General features: G+C 38.1%; 1 protein-coding gene across 1 annotated transcript in view; it reads right to left on the bottom strand.

The window, feature by feature from the left end:
- The window catches only part of PCCA (propionyl-CoA carboxylase subunit alpha), a 273,709-nt gene that overhangs the window by 38,200 nt on the left and 210,758 nt on the right, over positions 1 to 24,751 (bottom strand). Inside the window, exon 21 of the mRNA XM_048295883.1 lies at positions 19,799 to 19,852. Coding sequence (XP_048151840.1) covers positions 19,799 to 19,852 — 54 coding nt within the window. The remainder of the gene's footprint in view (positions 1 to 19,798; positions 19,853 to 24,751) is intronic.

Genomic DNA, 24,751 nt, shown 5'->3' with positions numbered 1-24,751 from the left:
ATTTGCCATTTCCACTGATTTGCATGCATGCAAGAGTGATCTATCTCATCTGAAAATCTAATCACAAAAATACAACACATGATTCCTGACTAATTTCTTACCTAAGGAGCAGACCCAGCCCTTTTTCATGCAAAAACAAGCCACTTTTCTTTGAGTAGGGCACATCTTCTCAGTTTGTTCTGCTTTGTGATTTCAGGTACAACCTGGCACATGTACAAGTGATGACCAAGCACTAAGAATTTTGAATAATCTTCTCCATCTCTCAGACATTTGTCCATCTGACAGTATATTTCTATTACATATCATATTTTTGCATTTCACAGAATCACAGAATATTCCGAGTTGGAAGGAGCCCACAAGGATCATTAAGTCCAACCCTCACATGGTGATTGAACCCACAACCTTGGTGTTACTAGCACCATGCTTTAACCAACTTCACATTCCAGAAACAGCTACAGAGAATTTTTAAAGCACGTATAAGAACTTCCAGTGGGTTTTTTTAGTCTCCAATAAAATGCTTTCTTGGCTATGGAAGTGGTCTAGATGCCTCCCACTCAAAGTCTGTCACCACCAACCAGCCTTAATTTATCTGTGCTGCATATAAATCTAATAGATTTATACAAGCAAGTGATTCATTTTATATTCCCACCAGCCTAAGCTGGTGGATTTATTCAATGCCACAGTCCTGACTTTTGAAGAATAAAGAATCCATTCTTTAAGCATTTTTCTTGCTAGTGGAAGACATCAACATGCCTGTAGCCGTGTTACTGCTTCTACCACAAGCACATAGCAGCAAGAAGATGGACAAATGACACACACTTGTAAAATCTGTACCTGTGGCAACCACTGAAGTACTGGAGAACTTGGAGAAGGATTCTCTCTGGTGAGAAAACCAGAGTGTAGACTCATAATTTGCTGGAGATTTTACAGACTTTATATAGAATTGAAGTGCTTTGAACATAAATTGTTACAAATGAAGAAAGATTCCTTGGGCATTCACAATTCTATTAATTATGAATCCTCAGCCACATGCAAACTACTGAGAAAAGCAGTCCTATTTTCCCCTACATGAGCTCATTCAAAGAGGCTTTGAGTAGGCAAAGAAGCTATAATGAATGCAGCTAAATGATGGACCAAGGTAAAAAAGTCCATACAGATCTCAGTTCATAAAAGCATGTCAGTATTTTAAGTGCTTTCAAGGATAAGGACATGATGAATCATTCTCTGTAGCACTTTCCTAAGGGCCTTAAATGTGTCAGCAACCTCTCTACCCACTCTAAGGTGAAGTTGACAGTCTGGGGTCACTTTTCAGAATGGACAGCTTCAGTGGTTCCATTCCCAAATCTTTTTAAAAGCCTTGTAAGTTATTTGGAGAAATTGCAGGTTTATTTTGAGTGATCTCAAAAACAGCCATAAGATTAAAATTCTCCAGTTCCCCTGAAACTGCTTCACTTCAAAATTCACTAAGACTGAATCAAAGAGAGAAGGAGGTGGTTGTAGGCTCTTACTTCCCCAGGACTCTTCCTATCTGAAAGTCTTTCCACTGTTTGTCTTCACACCTCCAAGTAGAACTGAATCTCATTCATGAGTTCCCCCATAATATGCCTCATTTATACCAACAGTTTAAATCTGAGTCTGAATTTCAACTCACTGCCTGGCAGCACAGGCACGAAGTGAATAAGGAACTCGATGGATAAGATGAAGGTATTAATAAAAGGTTTCCATTATTTCTCCAAGATCATTCAATTAAGTTTCACAACAAAGTAACTAAATTTTGTATTTGCATAGCAGATTTTAATATATTTTTCATTTACAGTGCTGAATTAATTTTTACCTTTATGTTTCCAGTTTTGTTATAAACAAAATGTTTTTTACTGTTACTTTAAAAAGCATTTTCCAGCCATGCATGGAACTGCCAACAAGAGCTGCAGTTTACTTAGCTCATATATTGTATTCCTCACTACTGCACATTCTACACTTCAATACCACAATCAGTGGTACGTGTCCTCATGCGTAAAAACTCTAAATCAAGTTTTGCCCATCTTTACAACTTTTTTGCAGTCATCACTGAATCAGCTGCAAAGGCACTACACGTTCAATAACCACGGTCTGGAACGGTGGTGGGGAGGAGGCATGCATCCAGGGAAAATCAGAGGGCAAACTGGGGACCAGGCAAAAGTAATTTGCAATTAGTGCAGTAGGAACTGGAAAGAAGTTACATTCATGCATTTAGCACTGTTGGTTAGATCAATTAGAGATACTCTCCCAGTAATGTAAGCAGAATCTGATCCTTAATATGCATACACCTTCACAAAACCCTTTCAAGTGTATGAAAAATGAACCTTGAAATAAAGGCACAACCAGCTCACTACATCATTTTCAGACACCATTTATACCAGCTAGTGTCATCTCCAAGGTCCATAATAGCATGATTTTATTAATTCTCATAAAGTCTGATTTTGCATTCAGGCAGTCAACATGATTGTAAGTGACAATATCTCAACCTTGAAGTCAGCAAAACATAAAATGACATCAGTAGAATATTAAAAACTCCCACTGAGATAAATAGAAATATGAAGGTTCAGACAGAGCCAAATAGATTAGTGCTCACTTTCTACTCATTACGTGCTTTCAGCAAGCACAGTACAGTTTTATAATTTGATGGGGAAAAGATTATACTTTTTATCTATTTTGCAGCCTGACTCTCTAAGGCTGCTCCTTTCTTTAAAGACAACATAGTATTATTACCCATAAAACTGTGACTACACAACAAGTTCAGTACAATGATGTCCATGTTGTTGGGATATGTATTACTGTCTAAAAGTAAGTCTTGGGAGGAACACTGAAACCCAGGAGAAAAAGAAAAAGTGGGGGGAAGGGAAGGGGAAATTGTTCTTTGACATCCTCCTTACTTCAGAACTTATTTGTAGTTCAGAATGGAGTCAAATGTCGCATCAGCAATTAAACTTTGACTTCTACTAGAGCAATATTAATGCAGAGTGAGTCCCAGAGCAGCACTGCCCAGCCCTGTGCTTGGGGTTAGCTCCAGTGCTAAACAGCACGTTGCTGACCGACACAGGAAATCCCTCTCCTGTTCCTTGAGTTGAACCGAAGGGCTGGCATAAAGAAATGTCCAAAGTATTAACAGCAACAAAACCTATGGGCTCAGAGCCAGATTTCAAAGGCATTTAGGTGCCTAACATGCATTAATTTTAGTGGGACTAAGCTGCCTCTGAAATTCTGGCCTTCAGTCTTCACTGTTCTTAAGCCTCTCCAGATCCCGTGGCTCTGCCAGGATGTAAAAGCAATTACATTTCACAACTTTGAATCCAACAATATATTTTGGAAATCATTCAAAGTACATGTTTTTTTAACATAAAGTTTCTTTGTCCAATAAAATACACAGGAATTTTATATGCTTGGTATTTGCAGGTCTCCCTCCTTTTCTTCAGATTGAGGCCAGAAGATAGCAGTCTGGTGAAGCCTCTGACATCCAAATAAACCCTGCTTTCTTCCTTTAAGTGGAAGAAGTGTTTAATGGATAATCCTTTGACAAATATTTTATAAACAGTAAAATATACAATCTCAGGTTTACTGAACACTAACGTAATCGCTCCTGAACAAAACCACTGCCCATAGAATCATGGGTAGCTGTAATATCTGTTAATGCTGGGCCATTTCATGAAACAGTGCTCACATTGCACTGACAGATCATGGTACACCAACTCTCCAGAGCAAAAACTGAAAGTCCTCGCCTCACCTGTGCCCATGTTCAATTTCTCTCTTTCTCTGGTTTCAGCTTCCTGACGTAAAAGTACAGGGATGGAGCCTGTGAAAACATCTCAGACAAATCTTTATCCCCCTTCCCCACTGAAGCTGCAGCAGTGAATAGGCTATGAACTTAGTTGCTGCCTTTTTTCCTCACATCATCATTGGCTGGTCTAATAAAAGATGCTGGTTTTCCCTGTGAAACTTGCCTCAGCAGTTTATACCAGTTGTTTTCCTTTCAGAAAGTCTTGCTTTTAATATCTACTGATATTATACAAGGAAATCACACTGAAAATATGTATATTAGCTCTTTAAACACACCTTTTTCCCCACAGGAAAAGGCCAGTGGTCTAGCACATTAACCTCCTTCATAGAACAATGCACATTGCCTCTCACAGGGAAGAACACAAATCTTGTTATCTTCCAGGAGAACACTGCTTTCTCTCTGACCCTATGATGCAGTATCCTTCTCTTCCCCAGTGGAGTTTTTTCCTCGATGGCCTCTCAGACCTGCTTGTAGCTGGCTCACACACTCCTGAAAAATCACTCCTTAAGAGAATAACCCACCTCCCTTTAAGCACCTGCTTGAGTAATTTCAGGAAATTTGTTCCTGACTCAGGCTAATCCTCCCTGGCTAGTCATCTTCCCTTTCCTTCCCAATTCACTGTTATCCTTTAATTGTTGATTTGATCTCTCATGTTCCAAGTCATCAGGGCTCCTTCCTCACTCCTGCACAGAACCGGTTCAGCAGGAATCCCTAAGATGGTTAACATCTGATCAGCCTCACTTTATGAGGAAACCTCATTTCAAGATGAAACCAAAGGCAGTAGTTTTGGCTTAGAAAAGACAAGGTTTTATTCTTCTTTTATCAAGGTACAAAATTGAAGAATTTATTGCTGCCAGTGTAACCTGAAAGTTATTCAGCGTTTTTACCCCTTTGCCCTCATTTAACCTTAGACATGAAACTTGTTGGGGGATGGAAGTAAGAAAAACGTAGAGTAGCTGCATTTTCTTTAACCTTTCTTCTGGAACTCAGACAAAATTACCATGTGATGAATGGCCATTTGTGCCACAGATGTTAATGCAATACTAAACGAGACAAAAATCACCAATGCAGTTTGCAAGGCTCCCTGTGATGTACGGTCAATCAGGCAACACAGACTGGCACAAACCTAAACTGGTTTTGCATATGCAACCAATACATGTTTCAATTATTCATGTCAGTGTTCTCATCACACACAGTTGGGTTAATTGAATGCAACCATGACCACATTCCACCAACCTTTATGAAAAATATAAATGGTCTCTGAAGGAAGTACTAGCAACATACAAAGGAAACATTTGAGATGAGTTCACAGATAATTTTACAATTTTTACTTGCAAGGTGGAGTACCTGTTACTGGCAGAACATAGGGAGAGGTCATCCAGCATATTAAAAAGAACAGTTTAAGCCATCATTTGGCTCAAGTCACAGCACATTCCAAGAACCCCATAAACAAAGACATGTGCAATGTTAACTTTCTCTTTTATGCTGACAGCTTTTTTCTCCCATATAATGACCTTCCTGCACAGTGTGTGTTACCATAAAAAGAAACAGAGCCCAGTAAAATTAGAGGAACTGCTTAATATCAAAACGTTTCATCTGAGGAAGACACCACTGCCAGTGTAAATATAAAAAGCACAAGAATTAAAAAGTATTTGTTTTGTTGTCTCTTCTTTAAGTTTAGATTGTTCAAACAAACCTAGCTCGAGTTTTCAGTTACTCTGCACTAGATGATCCTCCCAAAGGCTGAAACAGTACTCCAGAGAATGTGAACTTGGCTCCAATTTCAGACAATTTTCATCTTCTTTTTCTGACAAAAAGTATTTGAATGCTTTGTCTGTAGCCAAGAATTTGGATATGAAAGGCACACCAGTAAACAAGTCACCAAAACGGGCCACCACTACACAGACTGTAGTGCATGCTTGTTTTGGAAAAAAACCTCTTCTGGCCCAAAGGACACTGTTGTATTTTACAAGCAGAGTGATAATGTGAAATTTTAGTTTGATTTTATCTCTCTCATCTAAGTATAAAGACAAACTACATGCATTTTTGATAGCCTACGTTTGCTATTTTGTTTGTACAAAGAGAAGTGAAAAGGAAGAGAACATAAGAACCTCACAGCTAGTTGGCTTGGTAAAATGCTGCACCAAACCAAATTACTTTTTTACAGTTTTATTTGAACTACTACAGAGAAACCAACAACCCTTATTCATAGCATTCATCTTTCTATCAGGCTTCCCAGAATGAAAATTGAAACTTTAAGAATGTTATTGCTTTGTACCAAATGTTCACTAGCTTCTACCATGGCAACTAGCCCACAAAACCCTAGCAAGGCTAATCACAGTTCCCAAAGGTTTATTATCTTTTGTATCAGGGAGGCATTCAAATGCACTAGGCTGCCTGGCAGCTAAGGCAGATATAGTCCTCACCCAAAAGAATTTTAATTTTAGCCTTGTACATTTGGTGAAAATACATTACTGAAAATCAGAGAACACGCCAACCAAAAGCTCACACCAGCTCCAGTGTGGAGCTTCTTGCTCCACAAAGAAGCACATACGAGAACTGAGCAATAGCCCAGCAATGCCAGGGAGACCTCACTAAGCACATCAGTAAAGTCTCCCTAAGCTGGCCAGAAACCCAAGGGAAGGAAATGAGAGTGATTATGTACAGCTGAGCAAGCACAGTGCAGAGACTCCTAAATCAGTGATATGGTGTTCACTGCTGGTGTTCTGTGGTAAAAATGTTTACCATCTGTGTTACTCTCTCTTTGCTATGGACACTAATGGAGCCTTCAAACATAAAAGCATGGGGGTGGGGAACAAAAGCCCGATGAAGCCAAAGTACTTCAAAATCACTTTTAGTTGTATTATTACATAAGGAAATTCTGACACTAAATGAAAAATGGATCGAAACCAAAACACAAGCAGTTCCAGGCTGAGCTCAGGAGGGCTGCATGGCACTGGCTTACTCTGCCCTGAAGGTCTAGTTCTGAGCTATCAGGCACAGACAAATCCTTCAGGTACTGAGAGGTGGCTCTAGTTTGGACACAAGAGAGCAATGTATACTCCAAAAACTGCTAAGGCTTCGTTAGGGCTACACTGAGCATGCCTGTGGCAGTGAGTTCCCTAGGAAGCAACTGCATTTGTACAAAGGTTTTCTGCAGGGGAACTTCTCTGCTGCTGTCTCCTGCTGTTGAGAAGCCACAATGGCCTGGAGAGTATTACAGTCTGTAGTGAAGCCAAAAACTAATATATGCCATTCAGTTTGCACTCTGTACATAAAACCAAGCATCTGACTTGCTCATGCTAGACATCTCACACTGTCATACATGAAAATTGGTGGAAATCACAGTCTTCAGCCTGACTTCCATCTCAGATGCTTTTTTACTCTGCTCATCAAAATTTATATAAGGAAAATGAGTTCCAACAACCTGATATCTCCACTACAACCTCAAGTAGTTGCCTTAATACATCTCATAGTCTCTCCCTCCCTCACTACCCAGAACGACACTGCAGGGAATCTATGGTAACAGGAGTCCGCCCTGCTTCCTTCAAGCCCAAGGAAGTCAGCTTGGCTCAGACTCCCCTACCTCCACTCAACAGCTAGCTATTGGGATGCCTATTCTCTACCCCAAGCACATCCAAATTCTTTGGCAGCAGTGCCCAGTTTCAACAGAGTTGTCAGTAATTTGAGGCTAACTACTCAACCCAGCACATGCACACAAGCTGCACAAACAACACAGGCTCATCTGTCAGTGAGAATAATCCTTTTTCAGATGAGGTGTCTCAGGCAAATTGTTACATGTCTCATGTTACTGATGCCAGCTCAAATATAATTCTAGCAGAATGGACTTTGTGAACCACAAACCAAGCCAGCAAGAAGAAAATCAGAAGTACAATAGCAGTGTGTTTTCTCTACAGCTAGAGGGGCCTCCCAGCAGCCTCATGCTGCTGAAAATGGTTTTGGAACCAATTGGCGCCAACTACCACATGACCAGAACTGAAACACCACATGGCTTTGAAAAATGCTTCAAGAACTGGCACAAAGGTGGAGGAGCTTCTGCAGTGCTGACAGACACCTGAAAAGAATACAAAGGGATTGGTCTTGGACTCAAAACTCACCACTGCTAATGCAGGGTCTCAGCAGATGAACCACTCCGGGTGGATCATTCAGTAACGGGCTTTTGAAAACTCCTCCTGAATATAATCCCATTAGAGCATTCTGCTACATACCTGTGTCTCCACCACAAGTGTTCAGTCTTTTTCAGATTAGAAATGCAGCTTCTGACCGCTCCTCAACTGGATACTTCTCAGTGCTAATTTGCTTCACAATTTTGCAAAAGTTGTATTTTGCTTTACAGGACACCTGAGTACAGTTTGTGCCTCACAAAAGCCACCATTTGATACCATAAACATTGTTCTCGGTCAATATGTCAAAATCAGGCTGTGGAACAAATGTCTGTCAGAATGTAGCTGGGATCTTCTTAATGCAGTGTCCAGATCTGGCTTAGGTACAGCGAGCACATTGGGTTGTTCTGCTTGCTGAGTATTTGTTAAATACTAACAGTGGGCTTGGAACTTGCAAGGCTAAGGGAGGGCTTCCCTGCAGCTCTTTTATAACTAAAACACAAACCTAGGGAGGAAAAAAAACCCCAAAACAACAGAAAATCCTCACAAAAAAACAAGGAACGCCCAAAGACTTGTAACAGAACACTAATGTAAGTATTTTAAAACTCAAACATCTTTGTTGTTCCTCAAAGAAAGGCTGACGTCAAAGAAAGCAGTAAGTGAAAATTGCTTCTGAGGGCATGTCAAGAGAAGTCACTCTAAGGCAGGGAGGAGAAGGAGTTAGAGTGGAAACACAGGACATAACCACAGCTTTCCTACCCACGGGGCTTTTTGGCCTCGACTGAATTCCTGTGGCCCACTCAGCACTGTTCTGTCATATACGCTGAAGTCTTTGGCACAGGGGCGGTTTGTTTTCAGTGTCCTTACAATAGCGTGGGCCCTTCCTTTTCATGCACATTGCCCTGACCTCCCTTTTCTCTCTCCCTCCCCCCGGTCAAACAGCATTAGATGCAGGAAGAACCTTGTTGTGGTTCTGCTGCTCATAACACAATTTGCTATGTGAATACTTCCTGTGCACCCTGCCAACATGGCACCTCTCCAAGACATAAGACTGGTGTTTTGGAGATGGTCACACAAAGCAGGATACTTCCTACTACCACCGCTCCGTCCTTCACCTTCCTTTGCCTTGCGGTGGGCAAGGACTATAAATATCAAATAGCATGAATGAAATGAAGACGGAGACTGCCTGCTTGTACCAGGTGAGTGCTTGCAGCAGCACAGATTGCTGTCCTTCAGATAACCAGGGATGCACAGAATCTTTTTTAAAACATCATTCACATAATTTTCAACGTACTTTACACAGAGAATTTACATGAAACTTTAGTTTCATAAAAAAGTGAAATAAACTCTGTGTTCCTGCATGATAAATTCCTCTGTTATTTGCAGAGTGCTTTAAATGAACACTGGGAAAAATTTTAAGTGCTTCAAAATAGAGATTTTACATGCTATGAAGAAAATTAATAAACAAAGGAACAACTTTCATGTTACAAGAGTCCCTGACATTCCCCATCTATAGTACTTATATGACAACTCCAGTAGCTATATGACTTGCTGATGTATAGCAATTTTTCTAAAGTTTATTCTTCTCCTAAATGCTGCTTAGAGAAAGACATGAAAGTTGATGTCAGATTAATACTATTATCTCTTTTCTCAACCCATGTATCTTTCTAGAGAAAAAAAAACAAACTCCAAAATACAAGTATGTCTAAAAGAATTTGACACAGGAAATACACAAGAGAAGCAATTTGAGAAAAGATGGAGCAGATAAATAATGCAGAAGAAACAAAAAAAAGATAACTAGAAAGAGGAAATAAAACATCAGGAAAAAAGATTTGACATGGCATACAGCAAAGTAACATAAGGCTTTAGTGATGAAGGCACTAACTTCAAGTAGAAGGCAATAAATTCTATCAAATGAGACAACACAGAAGTAGACCATTTTAAAGACAGCATGGTTGAACATACATTCTGGAGTTCATGAAAGCCTGCAGAAAGAGGAACTGAAACCAGTTTTAGTTAAGAGACAAATACAGTCTCAGCTGTGGGAACAAAAAAGTATGAAATCCACATAAAAGTCAACTGAGCACACGACAACAGCACTTAGAGCCCCACACTGATTTCTGACCTGCTTCAAAGAACCATGCAGTGTGTTAAGTTTGACCTCTGACATGGTCTGAGAGTTGGTCTTTCCCTCAATGATGGTCCTTGCAGTAGAGCTCAGAGTCAGGCAAAATGCAGTGAAATAGAACAGTAAAAAAATGAGAGTTATTCCATCAGTTTGCGGATTTAATTTACATCCTACTGCTCACTCATCTTTTGTCACATATTCTGTTGTTTTAACAATGGGAACACAAAATTCACTAAGTAATCTCTTTATTTGAACCGAGGCTATAACCCACAGTAATTATGAGCAGTGTGTAGCAATATTTTCACTATTTAGGACAGGAAGTGAAAAATACCAAACACATCTAAAATTGCATTAGGGATTTGTGCAGACAGAAGGTAATTACACGAAGTGGACTTTGGCCAAGACTCTCAGAATATGAAGCAATCTCAGAACCTTGTGGAAATTACCTTGGGATCTTTAATGATAAGTGGGCTAAATCTTTGCTTAAATTGTCCTAAAAAGCATGGCTTCTCTAACAGCATATTACTACAGAGTGACAGGACCATGGTATTCCAGAATTAGATGGCATGTCCAACACTACAGCACACAAGTGGAAAACCAAAAACAAACAAACAAAAAAAACCCCAAAGCACAGTCATTTAAAAAACAGACCACGAGAAGACATCTCAAGTGTTTCACATGCACAGAATTACTTGCTTCCCCCTCTAATTTATTTCAGATTAGTAAGAGATCCCTTATTTTAGGTCAGTGTTATGACAATGGAAGTATGCCAACTTAACCTTCATTTTCTTAATTAGCATTTAACAAGAAGCTTGTCCTCCTCTAGAAATATTCCCTTCCATAAGGAAGAATAACCTTGAACAGAAGACAAAGCTAAGCCAAGGAGAAGAGAAAAATGAAATGGAAGCTCCAAATATATTTACATGTCTTTAAAATATATTTATTTACATACCCTTAAAATGTAAATAAAATAGATCTCAGTAAAAAATTACTTCATCTTCCAGAAACAAGCAAAATACTGTATCTGTATTCATAACTACTCTGGGGAAAGCCAACCACCAAAAAAGTCCCTCTTTTACACATGCTCCCTACCATGGACCATGTGCTCATGTAACTCATTGTTTATCTAGTCTGGAGACAAAAATGCTATGAAAAAGCAATCACAAGGCAGATGGCTGGTTTCACTAATCTGACCCTATTTGTTCCAAGTAAATCTAGTTTACAACAGTGATGCCCCAAATAATCCATCATTCCTGTAATACTTAGATTTGCATATTTAGGTTAGAAATGCCTGGCATTGCTGGATTAAGATTTTCCCCCAGTAAAACAATGCTTTGTCATAAATTCTCCCCCAGAGACCATGCAGATTCTTAAACCAGACATGCTCAAACACAGAAAAGCTGACTGAAAGCACGCTCACAAAACATTCTCACCAAAGCTCACCTCTATAGGTGCAATGCCTTTTACCCTGCTTAAACCTGACTGTATAGAGTGACAAATGCAGAGATTCTCTCTGTAGCCGCCCCCATGATAACAGATGACAAGATGCAGCACAAGCTTCATCTCTTGCTAATTAAACGAATCAATTAAGAGACTATTGTTGCAACTGTGTAACTGCTGTTCTATAGTGGCAATAACAACCCCACAGGGAGGTCTTTTACTACATTAAAATGCTGTCCTCCACAACTCCATTTGATATTATTAGAAACAGTTATTTGCGTCTTGCTGTCATATTAGTAGCAAAGGCAAATTATGGAAATATGCAGACTAGAATGGTCCCAGTATGAGATCAGGTTTGGTTTTCAACCTCCAAGGGAACAATTGCTGAAATTCCAAAGTTCCCTAAAGTTCTTTAATGGAACTGATAAATCTATCAGCACAGCATCCATTTAGATTCTAGGTAAGGGTCACATATTTGCATACGTTCCTGCTAAGCTGATACAATTCAACTAGATAAATTATCATATTAAGTTTACCCTCCTGAGTTAAACTGATGGAGTTCAAAATTGTTTTCGATGGTTGTCATTAATCGCTGTTACATCCTAAATGCTCACTTTGAAATCTAATTGTGCTGGTGTACCAAGGGTCATATTAATAGCATTTTTAATGTTAAATCTTTGTAAAACATGCTTATTTTACTGATATTACCACTGAAGCCTAGAAGACTAATGAGAAACAAAGTATATTTATTATCAATAAAAACTTCATTTAAAATTTATATTCAGAGACTTAAATTAGCTTTACTAACTTCATCATGCCTGTGTTTCATTAAGATTCCTGGTTTAGCTTCAAAGTCATATAAATTAATACCTCCTAAACAGTTCTTGGGTATATGCCAAAGTTGCAGACATCAAAAGGCTGTTTAAAAACATGGGCTACATATATGTTTAGTACATGGCAGCAAACATCTTCATAAGAAAATGCTCATCTTCACTATGAGGTAACAGTCTTGATACAGCTTTAAAAAACCCACCAACACTTCTTTGGCCAAATGAAGCAATTAATAATTATTTCAGCGGTAAATCATAGTCTACCGAAGTAAATCACTTGAGTTACACCTTTGGGTAAGTTGTCCACTTGTGTTCCAAGTAACAGGCTAGCCAACCAAGTTCAGTGCTTGTCCTTAAAGTGTTACTGAGCTCAGGAAGAAAGAAATTTGTCAAATGAAGTATGAAAAACCAAAAATCCTAGTTTTTCCGTTTGCTTATTTCTGAGGGATGAGTGGTCTCTATTATAAACAAAGACCACTATACTACAGAGAGCACACACACTACAGAATCCACCAACATCAAGCATATTCATGGAAATCCTGACCTTTTTTTTTTTTTTTTTTTTTTGCAAATTAAAACTCTAATTGAAAACAGAAGAAAAAATGAATATATAAAAAGCAAAACATTGGAATTTAAATGCAATAGCCTACTTCCATCCTGTTTTTGTAAGAAAGCAATGTTTGCAATGCAGATTTCTGCCTCTCAATCCCCATTCCCAACTCCTTATCCCATTTGCACCCACATACACTATTTAAATTGCTGAACAATTTCAGCCAAAATTATTCAAAGAAAAGGTAAGTCCACCTACCTACATGTTTTCACAAGTCTTCTGAAGAGCACTGGCTGTGTTACAGAAACAAGACCAAAATCCATAGACCATGTGAGGGAAATTTGGCAGCACCCAATTAGGTATCCAACAAGCACCTACGCATCTTCAGCTTCACCTTAGCACCACCACCTCTTGCTCAAGGAGATCTCAGGCAAAGACTACGAGAAGTTGTTCTGTGGAAACTTGTGGCACTTCTGGTTTCTTTTAATTCACAGGAACAGAATTCAGAAAGATCTCCAAGCACTCTCTTATTTCTCTTTCCAAAGAAATCTTGAGCAAGATTTCCAAAGTAATCTGATTATTTTGATTTTAGGGATGTGGCTTTTGGTAACACCGGTATTTCTAAATCTCTCAGGTGTTTTTGAGTTTGTCCCCAGTGGACAGTTTTAATATATTCACTATACCTTCTGCTTTAAAACATGCAAATAATATATAAGACAATTGAAATGTGAACAGCATATGTAGCTGTGTGACTGCACCTGATCATTCACACCTCATGAACTGGAACAATTCTCACTGCCCAGCCCTAATGATGGTCGCTGCTTTCACAAGTGAAATCCTTGTTGTGTGAGTTACCCACTTTCCACAGAATACCAAAGCACCTTGCTGCCAGTCTCAGGATTCTCATCATCATCCACGTTCAAAAGAGACTTGAACGAAGTTATTGTTTTCAGAAACAATTGCATGTTTTTTCACCTTTTGCACTACTGAAATACCACTGATGATAGCTCTACTACTAGAAGCGCTGTGGTTCACAGTGCCTCTGAAAATGGATGAAAAGAAAAAAAAAAACCTATACAACAGTACAATTCCCTTTACATCAGCAGGGACCCTAATCTTAAGGCTTGAGAATAGGAAGAGTAAAAAAACCATTTTTAAAAAGACATTAGCTTGCAAAATAAACACCTACTGGCCTACATTTATTTTCTTGTGGTTAGTACTCTACGTATTCCAATAAATACCACCTTTGTAACCTCTGCAGGTCCAAACCAATGTTTGAAAGTCTGCATAAATCTTCAGTATCTAATTTCAGAAGTGTCGCATATAGAAAGAAAAGCATAAAGAAAGAAAAGAACTTGTTAAGAACTGCAACAATTTCTAAGGGTGAAAGAAGCAGGTTGTTAAACATTTGCCATTGTGAGCTGAATCAGACTCATACAGCCAAAGCTTTATAAGAACACAGGGAGAAGGAAAAAAGGAGGAGGAAGCTGTCTGCTGATGAGATTATAGACAGACTGCAGGGTTTCAGCACAATTTATAAGCCTCAATAATGGGACAAGAAGCTGGAAGTTTGCTCTTGAAGCAAAAGCAGATAAGCCATGGTAAGAGGGAGCAGAAGGGAGAATCAGCACTGAGAAAAGTTAGTATACTGGCCTGTAGCTCCTAAGATTAGTTTAGATCTACAACTGAAGAAAATACAGTAAGACAGGATGCAAAGACAAAGATTTTAGGAATGCTTTTCTATAAAGCTCTCCATTTCTGACTGCCATGAACAGGATACAGAACTAGTAACCCTGACTGTGTATGGAATATTCCTTTGCCAATCTATCTGGAAGTAGCTAAAGCCCAAAACTCATTAATACCAACTGTGATTACTAATGCACTATATGCAAATATATGCCAGCTATGCTAAAAAGAATGGCCAGGGCTTGACAGAGACTTGTTTTCCTAAATCCAGTATTCTCAGCCTGGAATTTGCAGATCTGGTTGCAGTGGTGGGTCTCAGGACTATTTTAAATGGGTCTGCAAAAACGCTGAATAAAAGGATGTGTAGTATCAACAGGCTAATAGTAATCACAAGAGAGCATAAGCTACCACAGCAAAACTTCAAATATTTTGTAAATCAAAGGTGGCAAAAAGCACCCCATTGGTGATCAGACTGAAGCAATGGAAAATCCTCCAGTGAGATGGATGAACCAAGAAAACAGTGCTAGGAAACTCAGAGAGCACCTAAAGATGGCTTGACTCTTAAGCCAGAGTAATTCTAATCTGCTCCATGTGGGTTCCTATATCGTGTTCCCCTATATTGTTAAGTAATATACTGAACAGTATGTCATGTGTATCTTCTTTCATCATTCCTCAGAGGAAAAAAAATAATTGTTTATATTTCTGCTGTGATGTTAGAGAAGATCAAAGAAACAGCATAAATTATGAGCAGAGGGTAGGGACCATCTCTTTTGAGGAAAGTGATCCACTGGGTCAGCAGAGCATCGCTGTCAAGCATGGCCTGCAGCCCAAAGCTGACAATGACATTACAGACGTGATGGAGCCAGGCTGCTCATTACCTGGACATACACAACTTCTTTATTTCAAATTCCACACACAGTCTAGAATACGTTTAATGCTTGCACAATAATCTGCAGTTCTCTATATACTTGCAGCTTTCTTAGCGTTAAAGGCTGCCTGCCCAGACGTATTTCATTGCTGAAGTCCAGCTGAGAGGCCTGAATAACCAACAAATGACTGGGGCCAGCAGTGGGCCAGCCAAAAACATTCTTCTCATGTAAGAGAACAGAAGGTGGAACGAAAAGACAAAAGACACAACAGAAACTGGAGGGTAATTAGAAAGACAGGAATGAAGGGTGGACTTTGGTCCTCTGAGCACTCAAACATCCAGTTTTTTGAATTGCAGAGGCTGAAGCAGAAGCTCTGCACATAGATCTTAGTGTTTTTCTATAGATTTTATTAATCTATTTCATATGATCTTTACATCTAGAGAGCAAGTCCTGTGAGGAGCAGCTGAAGGAGCTGGGCTTGTTTAGCCTGGACAAAAGGAGGCTCAGACTTTCTCACTCTCTACAAATGCTTTAAAGGAGGTTGTAGCCAAGTGGGGATTGGTCTCTTCTCTCAGGTAATGACTGATGAGAGGAAACTCCCTCAAGCTGCACCAGGGGATGTTTAGATTGGATATTTGGAAAAATTTCTTCATGGAAAAGGCTGTCAAACATTGAACAGGCTGCCCAGGAAAGTGGTGCAGCCACTGTCTCTGAAGGTATTTAAAAGACACGTAGATGAGGCACCTGGGGACATGGTTTAGTGGTGGATTTGACAATGCTGGGTTAACGGTTGGAACTGATCATCTTGGAGGTCTTTTTACAATCTAAACAATTCTGTGATTCTACGTTTTTGACAAACCTACTTCTGTGAGCTGCCTACACACAGGAGACAGCCCATAAATTACTGCTCCCTTATTTCCTGCACTCTTGCTTTTGGGCACAGTTTTGGACATTAATCTGAATCACGTACTAGCTTGTTTCCTTTTTCTTTGTACAATATATAGCACAACCAGATTACTTGTTGTTATGGTAATGCTATTAATAAATACACTATCTGAATAAATCTAGCGTGAAGTGGCAAAATAGCAGGACTCCATCAGTACACCACGTCTAGTGATATTCATCAGAGGGGACAAATGAGTAAAAACTCATGTAAAATCTCAATTACAGCCATAACCCAGGACCTCCTCTGCAATAATTTAATGAGGACTCAAAATGCTATCCTCACAAGAAAATTAAACCAAACCAGTGCAATTTCCAATTCAATAACTATTTCTTACAGCTACAAGTTGCTTGCTCCTCAGGCAGAAACATCCTCATATATCTTCCAAAAGCTAAGTCCCTATCATATCTGAGACTCACAACCTTCTATCAAAAAAACGACTTGGAGAAAATAAGCTATCTAATGCCACTACAGTTTGGAGTGAAGAGACATGCTCAAGTAGCAATTAATTCCTACTCATGATCAGAAACAAACAAAAACATTATTACTAATCCATGCAGACCCCCAAGTGATGCTAACAGTAGGCACTCAAAGCTATGATATCACTGGAGAAAGCAACATGATTTTTCCTTTTCTCCTCTAAAACAACAGAAATATGCTGCTACACTAACAGAAACACTCATCTTACTGTCCAGATGTTTACCATATGTTATGAAGCAAAATTCATATTATACTGTTGTCTTTCATCTGCAATACAGTCTTCTCTGTCCTCCACCTAACTGGAACAGCCAGGATATTTCTAATAGAGAAGCACAGCTTTCACTTCCCCTCAGAGTGTCAGCTGCCTTCCTGAAGCAGGGACTTGTGTTTTGTCAAAATCCAGCAGCAGAGTTGTTTCTACTACCCGATGTCAAAAAATCAAGTGAAGCCATTTATTGAAGCTGATGCCTTCCTGACAAGCCAGGCAAGCTGTGCTCCTTACAAGCTCATTCTAAAAATACACTCTGCTGGACAGGTCAGTGGTCTGTACACTCCAGAGCATCATGCTGGCTGGTACCACTGGAGTGCCATCAACATTTGCCCTGACCAAAATGAACACAGAATGTTCAGAGTTATTCTTTATGTTTTCTACTAAAAAAAAGGAGTGGAGAAGTAACTTTGCAAGCTGTTTATTATGTTGATAACAATACGTTATAATAATAATGAGCAATCAAGACTCTTTTGCTGCTAAATATTCCCTTCAAACACTTCCTAAGTCAACTGCAGTTAGCAAGGGTTTAATAAGAGATACGTAATGGTGAATGTATTTCTAGGGCCTTCATTAAGGTAACATTTTCTTTGTTTGAACATTTACATTTGTGTAGGTGCACATGTACACGCTACAGACTGTGTATCTATATGTGCAGCAATCTGTAGTGGATATCATTGTATATTCCCCCCCACTACCTAAACTGAATATATTAAGCTTAAATCAGAAGAGTACAAGGATGTTAAATGAGCAAAGGACAAATGAAACAGCAGGATTTAGGGGAAAGGAGGACAGCAGGCTGGAGGACTGAGCACAGGTACACACTCTGCCTTGGATTCTACGAGAAAACTGTTATTGGAGCAAACCCTGGGAAGCAGACTTCATTACTGTTTCTCTACCCTGATTGCTGAAGTTCTCTCTCTGGGTTTGATCAGCAAGATGTGCATAATTTATATTAAATAAAAAAATTTCAGAGAGCGTACTAAAGGCTTTTCTCTTCAGTCCTCCTGAGAATTTTAGTTGTAATCACATACTTGATTTCCCCAAATAACTAGGGTTCAATAAACACACGAGTTAGTCAGTAAGATCTAACATATATTACAATCCAGTAGCTGTTTCATCACCATTTTTTATAATCTCTTCCCGGTCTGTAAGTGAGACTTTGGGCCACTTCTAACAAATGAATACAAAATATTTTCATATCTAATTTGAACAGCAGGTTTAACATTTTATGTCACAAAATACACAATCAGAATTTTCCCTGCTACAGCACCCCCTTACAGAGAAATCAATTAAAATCTAGTCAGATTATCAAGCTGCATTTGTGTTTATATCTTATCTACTTGGAGTAATTATTTTCTCACACAAAGACTACCCAACCAACCACCTAGCAGCAATCTCACATACACAGGTTGCAACTCCAGAGCAGAAGCACCATCATAAATACAATAGTGCAGAACAAAACTTCATTTTTATGTCTTTAGGTTACTGCTACTCTGCTTGTAACTAAGACAAATAAATAAATACGTGTACACAGAGATGTATCTATAGAAGTAAAAAATATGAAGGGTACTTTTCATTTCTAAAAACAAACATGTAAGGAAAAAACATAAATGCAAGGTATTCTTGTTAAGTTTACCCTTAGCGTGTTAGACCTTGCAAACAATGGCTTCATAGGACTTGTAGCAAAACTAATCGCAAGTAAGTAGAATGAAAGCATGATCATATGCAATCCTAATCCACTTGTGTCCAAAACAAATAGTGCACAAAGATGTTAGGACTAAATTCTACATGGAATGTTTCATTCTTAGGCTTTTCACTGCTAACATCACTACAGTGAAATCTGTGGGCAGCAAGCAGGACAACTTACTTTAGAGGATCCTTCAATTTTATTTCATTTTCAGAACTATTTTTAGACACATATGGAACTTCAAAAAATTCAATGACTGCATTTTAATCATGCAAATCACAGAACTGGAAGTTGCTTCTATCACATGTATGTTTATAAGCATCCATAACCAAACACAAAACTTGTATATTATACATGACTGCTCCAAAGGATAATTTTGTTCAGTCTAATGGTATAAATTCTGTCTAATGGTATAAAATCTGATTAGGATTTTAGGCATACTTCTATCCAGCAAACAAAATCTGAGAGAACTACAAAGCTACCAAATCTGGTTAGAATAAGAAAAGAACAGAACACTTTGCATTACTAAATAGTCTTTTCCTAAGACAGTTACTGACCCACTCTGGGATATAGGGGTATGTAATACAGTGAGGCAATAGAGATCAGAAAGCTGATGTGGTGAAGAAGAGTGGGATTGATCCTGATGTGTATCAAACCTCAGTATATTGCAATAAGCTTACAACTCTACAACCAGCTAGCTACCTTAAAATCCCTTCTAAATGAAATAGATGCAGACTTGAATCAACAGAAAGGTAGAACACAGGTACTGTGCCTTGGAAGTTGGCTTCAGTTGGCCTACATTCACCTGTTACACTCAGAATATTTATACATAATACTGACCCCCATATCTACAAGTGTAAATGTACTAAAGTGTACATTTTACACTTTAGTGTAAAAGTGTAATTTACCTACTTTCTGTTTACATTATATTCTTCTACCAACTTAATTCTTTGCAATACAGTTATTACATGCTTACCACTGTGCCTAGAAACTGAATGCTTGTCTCTCCAGAGGCATTCCGAGAAATCCGCTGAAAAACACAAATGTAAGAATTGATTAAAGCAACTCAAAATTTGTAACCATTCCATTTGCTTTGTCACATCACTGTAAAGTAATCAAAAACAATTGAATACATAAATCTATACATAAAACAGATAAAATAAATTCCTTCAACAGAAGTACTGGAAGTCTAAATTATATTTCATCTCAGATTTTGGTTTTAGTTCAGTCAACTCAATAAAATTTTTTTTTGAAGGACAATGAAGGCAAATATGGCCAAGTACAACACAGAGCAACCTTGTGCTCGAATGTCATGAATAATGAGGCTTCTGCCATCTCTGTGATTCTGTATTCCTGTTACTCACATTAAATATTATCTTCATTCTCTCCTAATGAGAGACATTTTAATCTCTTTTTAAAATGCAAACCTCCAATGATGCTGCTTTGAGAACAGAAAAAAAAAATGACCTTATGAAATGTCTGGTCACCTACTGTGGTTCAGGAGTTGATTGAAGTTATTAAACAGTCTTCAAATACTACATTGTCAGTAAGCCGCAAGACAATGTAAGAGAAAATACATTACTGGTTTCACACAGTATTAAACATAACTTAAATATGCAAAACATATCAAGAATTCTTTCTTCCTGTGAATTGTATTCTCCTTCAATGTAAAAAGTTTTTCTCACATTTAATTCCTACTGTTTAAACTATGGCCCACATCGGTCCCGAGTCATTGAACACCGCCCTGATTTTACACAATGCCAAGTGTACATAAAAGTACTAAAGCACAGATCTGAGAAGATGAGTATTATTGCAAAGAACTGCACAGAAATCTTCAGCATTTTAAAGACAAAAAATCCTAAGAATGAGGCTGCAAATAATCTTGAGAGATCTTCTAGCCTAAGACTCCTAACACAATCAAAGCACACCAGTGTCACTCCCAAATGATGTGTTTCTAACTCATTCTCAAAATCTTACAATTGCAAAAATTTCACAGTCTCCCCAAGCAATTTATCCCAGTGTTCTGCATCTTTACAATTAGGAAGTTTTTTCCTAGTATTTGATTAAAATAACCCTTACTTCAACTTTATTACACATATTAATTCTCCTCTTTTTCATTACACACAGGAAACACAGATTATTCCCTTCCTTTCTACAGCTACCTACAGGTATATGAAGAGCCCTTATCATGGCTCCCCTAAGTCTTGTCTTCTCTAGACCAAATGAGAAAGTGCTACACCAACAATAGCTAGATATCCTCCAAAACAATTTTAATAGCAATAAATTAAATCCTGGTCCCTTTTCACTAATGGTGCATGTTCCTCGGCTACACTTTATGAAGTAATAATTACTACAGCCCAAACATGCTTATTTTTTGACTTAACAGGTCACACACTGACATTGCAATCTGTACAATCATATGAAAACAAAGGGTGATGTGCCAGAGCCTGACATATTTCAACAATAATGATTAATGGAATGGAAAATATAGGAAATAAAATTTCATACAAAACCTGACGTTTACTTTTATAAAGGAAACAGGAATATACACTTTTCCCACAGTCTAGGATAAACACAATCAGGTTTTGGAAACCACAAAGAAGAACAAAGTACCGGCTGCCTACAATGAATGAACTGCATGCCAAAACAAACAAGTCCCAACCACTTGATAAGCTGTCAGAAAATGGCAAGCTGAAAAAAATTAAAGGATTTAATTTCTTTTTTTTCTGGAATGCCCTCCACCCTCGTTAGAGTTCTGTCACTTATTGTGCTACCCTTTTGTCTGCTTTCAAGGGTCATTAGAGACCTTTTCATGTCCTAATAAAAATTCCATTTTTTTGGCTAATCTCCCTGTCACACAGAAAAACACAACTTAAAAAACAAAACAAAACGAAAAATAGAGCCCTTTTGTCACTTTCTTTAAAGGCTTTCAGAGTAAAGCCAGGTATCTTGACAACTTGACTTACTTTTCTCAACTGAAAAGCAAATCATTAAAGTATTTCCTCACACAGATTTTCTTTACTCACAGCCAAATAAGCTAGCATAGCAAAATCTAAGTTCTTTCAAAAATAATTTAATAACCACTTTAATAAAGCCAAATAAATATGTATTTAAAGAAGGCACCTTCTAAAGCCTCCGCCTCAAGACAAGACAAAGATAGCAGCAGCAGCATTTTTCCTGCTCTGACACTGCTGGAGCACCCTGGTATCACAGTATAGCAATTCCTCACTGCTACTGTTTGCTGTGTCCAAAATATAAAGCATTCATTCAGTGTCGAACACATTTAAAGTCAGTATAAGCACTAAAATCCATCTCTTAAATTAACATCCAGGAAAGGGGGAGCAATGGGGAAGGTGACGAAAATAGGTAAGAAAGAGAGGAGAAAAAGAAATTTCCCTCATGGGTGTATGTAAAAAAACAAAAAGAAGAAAGAAAGGTAGAGAAATTTTCCAAGTCACAAAACATATGTTACAGCACGACCAGAAAGAGAACTGCCAGGCTTTTGAGAACTGTGTTACAAAAGAAGTCAGAACATTATCATAATTAATGTTTCAAATTACAGTTGCAAATAAATTTCAGCTATTAGATGTGATTAGATTTTTCTGAAAAGAGTTACTTCTGTTCCACTGGCAGGCTTGTGTTTCTGGGATTTGTAAACGTAATTGATGTTTTCAAGAAAATGAAAGGACATGGTTAACAATTATTCTTTTATTTCCCACCTCTTTAGAAAAAGGACCAGTCTCCAGTTTCTCTTGTAAAGTAAGATATTTACATATTCTATACCTCATAATAGATGGTTTCATATTGCATGTGATAGCAGGAAAGTAATCAAATAGAGGTAACAATAGAGAATAGCTAATTATATGCATTGCCATTACTTTCCCAATAAATCGCAAATTATTTGCTAGGAGGTTTACACCAAAAAGGCAAGGGAAATTTATCATTTGTTCAAAGACAAAACATACCCATGTGTTTACCTGCCAATACAGTAAAATTACACTGTTGACATAAATTATGCAATCTTAGATATAACCAATGCTTTTCTGGTTGATTCAGTGGACAAAGCTTCAGACTAACTTAATTAGTATCCTATGAGTTAAAAGTATATTTTTCTTTCCTTATGAGAAAGTAACAAGCTAAAACAAATCTGAAAAAAAATCACAACTTCAAAAAATCCATCTGCAGTCTCAAAGCTGTCAAATGAGTGTGAGTGTTACATAAATATTATATGTATTTTTACACACACAGGTTACAGTATATTATACTGCATATGCTATGTATATACAAACAAAATGCTTATGCACACATGTAAAAATAGAAAAGTCCATACAATCATACAAAACGTGTTTGATTCTCCTCCTCTATCTTGTGTATGCTATACCACAGTCATTTCACAAATAATCATTTTAATCTGTAAATCCCAGTAAATTACAAGAGGTTAGTGTGATCTGACTTTAAATTCTTCTGCTTTGCCATAGAAAATTATTTCCAGTTAGTTGGGTATCAATGATGTATTCATTGTAAGATGCAATAGGGTTACAATCAGCTTTGCATTAAGCCTGCAATGGATGAGCACTCGCAGATAAAAATGATAACAACCTTTACATGAAGAAGGATAAAGCAGCTCAAGAAAACATAAAATATATATTAATGAAAAACATTCTTAACTGACATAGACATTATTAGACAACAACAAGATCTTAGAATATTTCCCACAAGTCTTCTGGTCTCTAAAACTCTCCAAGCTACTGGAAGGGAGCAGCTTCAGAGAAGGAATGATACAAAACCAAAGAAACTCCAACAGATCAAAAGCAATTTTTTTTTCCTTTGCTTACAAATGAAAAAGTAATGGTATCCCCCAAGGTCAGAATTAATGTGAGCCGGCAAAGGCAATTAGGTAAGTAAATAGGTACACACACTTCTCAAGCACATTTATCTTGAACTACTATATACTGGCTTTATTTGCTAAAAATAAAAGCTGGACACCATTTCTTACAGGAACACCATTTTCTTACAGAAAATGCACAGATTGTCACTCAGCCAACATTTTTTCAATTTTTTCAAGCTATGGCATGACTATATTACCAGCTGGACAACATGTAGCAAACTACCAAACCAAAAACAAAATTACAAGCCCAGAAAATTTATGGATAGGCTATAAATAAAATTTTGAGTGAAACACTGGTAGTTTCCAAGCATGGTGCTGTTTTTCAGGATGCAGAATTTCTTGCAGCCCAGCCCCTATTGATTCATTTCAACTGCTCACTAACAAATTCTGAACATCTTATGCCAGGAATTTCAAATGGAGGATGCTATCCACTTTTTGGCCAATACTTAAAAATTCTTTAAAATTTCACCTAGCAAAACACAGGCCAGAATCATCCCCAGATGCGTTTAATTATAAAACAAATCATTCCCACAATAGGGAAGTCAGGAAAAAAACCCACACAGTATTTTACCTTGTAAAGTTAGAACAGATTCATCTGCTAGTCTAATCTGAATTGATGAGATTTTGTGTACATGAGGGTGCTTGGACATCTGGAAAGCTCCATCTTCCACCTAAGTCACTCCTACCTTTGGAGTTCCACAGTTGGGTCAGAAAGGAGGAAAAAGCTGCAGAAGTAGCTGTGAAACCTTTAAGTCATCCTCTCCTCAAAAAGGGGTGATTGATTTGATGTTATCAGTCTCCTTATCCCTCTCCTTCTAGAAAGCAGAACTTCATCTCAGCACTGCCTTTCCACCATGCAAAATCCCAGTCAAGGGATGTAATCACAGACTAGCAATGTGACCAAGATTGCATGCTGGAGACTGTCTACATTGCACTGTATGTTCAGACTTGTTCAGCCTCACAAGCCTTTCCACTTTGGCAGTCACCCTACTTTTTCACAATTTAACATTCTACACTGGTGGTGCCATCATTCTCTCCCCT

The sequence above is a fragment of the Corvus hawaiiensis genome, chromosome 2 (genome assembly GCF_020740725.1).
Source record: "Corvus hawaiiensis isolate bCorHaw1 chromosome 2, bCorHaw1.pri.cur, whole genome shotgun sequence".
Lineage (NCBI taxonomy): Eukaryota > Metazoa > Chordata > Aves > Passeriformes > Corvidae > Corvus > Corvus hawaiiensis.
Note: the sequence above shows the minus strand (reverse complement) of the source record. Positions and strands in the feature narration are given on the sequence as shown.